At 43.2% G+C, this 6,302-nt stretch overlaps 1 protein-coding gene across 1 annotated transcript; it reads left to right on the top strand.

The window, feature by feature from the left end:
* The first annotated feature begins 471 nt into the window (after positions 1-471).
* On the top strand, positions 472-3,476 carry LOC118779979 (transcription factor MafB-like). Its single transcript, XM_036532348.1, has one exon. It carries the CDS (start codon positions 663-665, stop codon positions 1,668-1,670), a length of 1,008 nt encoding a protein of 335 aa, XP_036388241.1. The 5' UTR covers positions 472-662; the 3' UTR covers positions 1,671-3,476.
* The last annotated feature ends 2,826 nt before the right edge of the window (positions 3,477-6,302 follow it).

Raw genomic sequence — 6,302 nt, forward strand, 5'->3', positions numbered from 1 at the left:
ATGCTGATCAGACGCTCGTTCTCTTCCCATTGGAGAGACGCTGGAGTTTAAGCACGCCTTGCCCATGTGACGTCAAGCAGAAGGGCTTATAGTGACAAAGCGCGGCATGCATATATAGCAGTCTGCGCTTTCACTCCGGAGCTTGTGTAAGGGGGATGTCAGTTATAATCTCTGCAGCGCAGAGCTGGAAAGTTGCTTTCTAAGCAAAAATCAGACGCATTCTTCCTCTTAGGCCGTGTTTCTCGTCGAAGGTGCAGAGTAGTTGCGGCAAGGAGTGGTGTTCATTTAGTAGCGCTTGATGCGTGTGATTTATTTTATTTTTGTAAGTTTGTGTTGATCGCATTTAATTCCTTACTTTTGCTGAGAGGCAAAACTAATTTGTATATTTCAGCCGATTGTTTGCTAAGTAACGCAAATATTTCCATCTTCCAGAAGGCGTAGCTTCTTAATGATTTTTCTGTGCGTCAGAAAGTTTTCTTTATTTTCATTTCCCGTCATCATTCTCGGATGTTAAAGGGAAAAAAACAGCTCATGTCTACAGCGGCGAAAGGCTTAATCGTCTGAATGCTATTGCATTAGAAGAGCGGGGAGAAAATAAAACGTGGTGTATAGCGACGCTAGAGAGTGTGCTACATTCGGCTTTTGTCCAAAGTAAAGGAAACATGACTGCGGAACTGAACATGGGTTTGGGCCTGCAAGACAGCCCGCTCGGACTGGGCTACGTCGACAACTTTGATTTGTTGAAGTTCGACGTTAAGAAGGAGGCTTTGGCAGGTCTCGACCGCTCCTCCATTCAAGAGTGCAACCGACTCCAGTCCCCGGGCTCTGTGTCCTCCACGCCGGTCAGCACGCCGTGCAGCTCGGAACCTTCGTCTCCGAGCTTCAGCCCGACGGAACAGACGAATCATCTGGAGGAGCTGTACTGGATGCCTGGTGGCGGCTATCATCATCAGATGGATCCGCTATCCTTGGGCCTGACCCCGGAGGATGCAGTGGAAGCCCTGATTGGCACTGGAGCCCAAGTCCAACCTACACTTCCCCACCTGCACCAGCAGCTGCAGCGAGCAGACTTTGACGGCTACAGGGCGATACATCACCCCCACAATCACGGCCATGCCCTGCAGCAGCATCAGTACCTGGGGATTCCCAGTCATCTAGACGACCTGCATAGTCACCCGGGCCAGCCTCAACTTCGCCATAGCCAGGGTCTCGACAGCTCATCTCCAAGTTCGCCCGAGTCCCACCAACCGCTCAGCCTCCTCAGACACAACCAACACCTGCAGGGACATCACGATGGAGCGGGGGGATCATCCCTGGAGGACCGCTTCTCTGACGACCAGCTGGTGTCCATGTCCGTGCGAGAACTCAATCGGCATCTGCGAGGCTTCGGCAAGGATGAGGTTATCCGCCTCAAGCAGAAACGCCGGACCCTGAAGAACCGGGGCTACGCTCAGTCATGCCGTTACAAGAGGGTGCAGCAGAAGCACGATCTGGAGCACGAGAAAACGTCCCTCATCACTCAGGTGGAGCAGCTCAAGCAGGAGCTCAACCGGCTGGCCCGCGAGAGAGACGCCTACAAACTCAAGTGCGAGAAAATGACCGGGGCTAACGGGTTCCGCGAGGCAGGGTCCACTAGCGATGACCCGTCGTCGCCCGAGTTCTTCATGTGAGTTGTGCAGAAGTCAAAAGTAGGGGCCGAAAAGAATGATAAACAAAATGAAAGATTGTGATGATAATTACAACTGCATTGCAAGCAAATGCTTAGATAGTAATGCATCTCGTATTTTAAGACATCCATTCAGCTGGCAACTGAAATATTAAACAGAACAATTTAGAATCCTTCTCAGAACGGCAGCATATTTGCTTTTTTATTGTTGCTCGATGAAGAACGTGCATTTTTCTTGAAGACAGGATAATTTGTTTGAACGGACCCGTCCACACCTCATGATGTTGGACAAGTCTGCTCTCTAGAAATCTATCAGGAGTTTTCACCTGAAACGGATATACGACTTCCATTTAGTCTTAAAAAGTAAAAGAAACACAAAAGACTCTTCATGTGCAAACTCTGTTCTTCTCATGTGCCTCGCTTACTATAGCCTAGCTGTCGAACTGGGGGTATTTTATACAACATCTCATTATACTATGGATTGCCTCTAGAAATGCATATGAAAACAAAATTTACATTACAATATTAATCCTGCATGCTGGACATGTATGGTTAAATGTTATATTTTTATCACTTTTATTTTTCTTCTTAAGCGCATGTAGGCCTACGTGTAGCCTAACTGATCTAAGCGTTTAATTTTCTGGAGGTTTATGGAATGAAACGTTGAAGATGTCATTGTTGCCCACGCAATAGCTTGTTTACAGCAAACTAAAAAGCCTACATTTTGCAAGTTGAGTATTTTTAAACGTATTTTGTTTTTTTATTCAATCTTTCCAAGATATCAACATTGTTTTGGAAATGGCACCAAACAGCCCCTGTACATCAAGTGCACTTCTCTGGGTCGTAGTTGTCGTGCGCTGTTTTCAGGAGTTCACTGTATAGCCAGTGTATCGGTAGATGCACAATTGAGGACTGATATATTATTATTGAGGCTAATTAGGGTACATTTGCATTGATACGCGAAGTATAAATTGTTGTAAATGATGTAGTGTGGCGCTGCCAGAGATTAAATGCTTCGTTATTATGTTTGTATAACCAATATGCGGTAATTGATAATAGGTGACATATTTACGCTCTATACGTTGATATATGTTGTCGTTCTTCAGACAGCACATAGGTGTTGCCTCCAACATGTTGATTTTTTTTTTTTTAAACGTGTTCTCGTGGCACCTTGTGTCTTCCGGTTTTTACCATGAAACACCTTTATGAGCAGGGGCATTTATTACGTAATGCATCTTTTGTTATGTAACTGTATTCATAAAATGTAATCGGTGTCCAGGCCAGTGACCAGTGTCCAAGGACGTTTTCCATAGAAAAATATGCAGAATGTCGGTCTAAACGATGGCTTAAGCAAGGGTTTTGTGGGTGAAACAGCACGTGACAGATTTATTTGCATGGACTTGTTCTTTTCAAGTTTTATCAATGCTTTGTGTTATCCTTTATCTTTTCTGCTGGTCAGTTAAAAAGGACATTTTCAAAGTGAAAACAACATGTCGTAGCCTATGTTTATTTTTTATTATTATTATTATCTTTGATTTATTTTGGAGGTTCTGGTTCTGCTGGCCAGATAGGCCTACATATTATAGCTGATTTTTAAATGATTTTAATGATTAAAAACAACAAATCCTCAATGTACCCTATACGGAAAGCATGATGCTAATATTAATGTTTGTCATTTAAACATTTAACCGTCGTTGGTTTGTTACTGATTCAACTGTGTTGAAATCAGATTTCAGCTGCGGATGCGGTTTTTCATTGTTAATTTTACTTAGATTTACTTTACAAGGCAAGAATTTGTTTTGTTCATACATGGGAGACTGTTTTAATTTCACTCAGACTGGTTTCTGTTTCGTTTTTCTTTTTAAATAAATTGTTTCGTATTTTGCATTTTAAAGTCAGTGAGGTGTCATTCATTTGAAAAACTGTCTTCTTTGATCTACTTTTATTACTCCATTCAAACAAACTAGCCAATCTTTGTTAATAACTCACAAAAGCCACATTCACATATTCATACTCGTAAAGGCGAAAAACGAATGCCCACTGACCCACGCACATCCCCTGGCACGAACACATTCGTGTAGCTCGTAAACACGCAGGCCGCGGAGGCTGCTCCGCTGCAGAGCAATTCAGAGGTCAGTTAATTTTGATGAGATGGCTCGCCACGCTTCGCGCGCCCCGCATTGCGTAGCCACGCCCAGCGCCGCTTCACTTCATCACAAGATTTTTTTTTATAGAGTGCAGCGCAGTAAAGCCTCGTATAAACGTATTATTGCTTTCCATCGTACTGTTTTTGCTCATCTCTAACAGCTCCTATGCCGATCAAATGGCATGACAGTTAAATTGCACGTACAATAATGGAAGTAACTGTACGAGTAATTTAATTGCTTTAGTTTTATGATGAAACGAGTATTAATTCACGGTGATAGGGGAAATCATGTAAGTCCAAGGTGGATTTTTCATCCTGATAGGTCACCTGAGTAGTTGAGGAACGGGTGGTAGTTTAAAATTTCAAGCAAATGTTGCGAACAGACACACCGCTGTTATTATTTTTAACCTGATAAAACCTGCAAACCTGCACCTCAGAATCCATTAGGAGAAAAAGAGGTCAGACTCCTATCAAGTCCAATCACCATGCACATTCCTCTCTAAGTAATAAATTCAAGCATTTTCTCTCTTTTTTGCATCTTTCTTTGGCCAGGGATAAACTCAAATTCATTACACCAGCCAGTAAAGATAATCATGGAACATCACGTTTTTACATCCATTCAATGCAATAAAAAAGAAAGATTAAAATGGATTCCTGTTTTTATACGTGGGAAATATCAGTTTATGCTTTCTTGCTGCAGAAATTGTGAATATTTAATTGCGCATAGCTTTTTCTGTTCCTTATACATACACACACACATAGATATGCATACACATGCACACACACATTCATACACACAGATGTGCACACACACACACACATGCACACATGGACACACACATGCATAACTGCATGCGCACACACACACAGACATGCGCAGCTGTCCCTGGGGCAAATAAGACTGCTGACGAGGATGATTACAAGTGCACCTCCTGTTTTTCAGCTGTGAGGCTTTACTGGAACAGTAGCATCTGCACTGCAAAGGACAGACAGGTAAATGCCTCTCTGCGTGCTCTACAGGGAGGCCATGGGGGCAAACAGCACATAGAATGCTTGCCTTTTACCTTTTGCACTTCAGCAAAATGTGATGCATGTCAGAAGGCCTTTTCATAGGTACATGAGTTGGGCCAATGGTCTGTGTGTTTGCATGCATGTGTGTGTGTGTTGTGCTGGAGAACACTGTTCTGGTTAAATCATCCCTTGGTCAAAAGGGCTCTATTTTAGTCCATTTCAGTTTTTCATGGAACAATGAACTTGAACAAGTTTATTGTCTGATTAGCAACATCATCAAAGTTTCTTTAGTATATTCTGAACAATTAATGTTAGTTCATCTCGGTGACTCTCAGATAAACATACAGGAGTAGTACCCACAGTATTGTAGTTGTCAAAAGAACTCCCCTGCCAAAAGAGCAATTTTGATTTTGTGATGTCAAACAGAAAACATTTAGGATCAACCAATGCACAGCTGTATCTTACATAATCTTACATTTACAAATACGTGCACAAATAAATACTACATTGTGATGAAAAATACAAGTCTGCTGGGAACTATTAAGCGTGGCATGGGTTTGTACTCTTTTTAGCCGTACTAGTTATTTAAAGCCATTTTTAGAGACCTGTTAAAGGCTCAGGTGAGCCTTTCAGACTGGCTGTGCCCCACAGTGCTTCCTGACCCCTCACCCCTGACCCTTGACCCCTGTGGAGACAGTGCAGAATGGGCTGATGTTTGGGAGTTGTCTTTATCCCCAGCCTCCCTGAGGACTTTATCCTTTATATTCATAGCCTTCACTTAGGGGATTACCGGCGCATCGTTGGCTCTGAGCCCCATTTCAGTTGGCAGCATGCTCACGATCAGGTCTCAGCATTCATAGAGTGTGTATGTGCTTGTGTGTATGCACGAGTGTGTGCATGCATGTTTCTGACTGCGTACGAGGAGAGTGAATGTATACATGTAAAATATGTATGTGTGTGAGTTTGTGTGTTTGAGAGAGAGATAGAGAGAGCAAGCAAGTGAGCATATGTGTGTAATTGCGTAGGTGTGGTGTTGGCCTGTAAAGGATTCTGGGACTTTGAGTTCTGGAGGTGTCTGCACTCTCCAGGGCACTGTAGAGAAGGCACATCATGCTCATTGTTTAATCACCAGCCAGAGTGCCAACATGGCAGCCAGCCCTAGTCCCAGATCGGCCCCACCCCCTGATTTTCCACAGCAATGATCAGCAGCTGTGCCACAAGACGCTTCACTTCAGATCGGAGTCTTTAAACCTCCCATCATAAAAACATCTACAGAAATGATTCTTCCCTCCATTGGGCACATTTAGTGCCTCTAATAGTGATGTAGCTGTGCCACACAGTGCTAGAATACCACTTCCTGGTTTTTTGGCTCTCTTTACCCTCCTCATTTGAATGAAACAAATCATCAGCTCAGGTAGGGAACACATTTGATTAGACCACTTGACGACCTTTTGCTCCTTAATCTTACTTCAGTATGGA

The sequence above is a fragment of the Megalops cyprinoides genome, chromosome 6 (assembly GCF_013368585.1).
Source record: "Megalops cyprinoides isolate fMegCyp1 chromosome 6, fMegCyp1.pri, whole genome shotgun sequence".
NCBI classification, from domain to species: Eukaryota; Metazoa; Chordata; class Actinopteri; order Elopiformes; family Megalopidae; genus Megalops; species Megalops cyprinoides.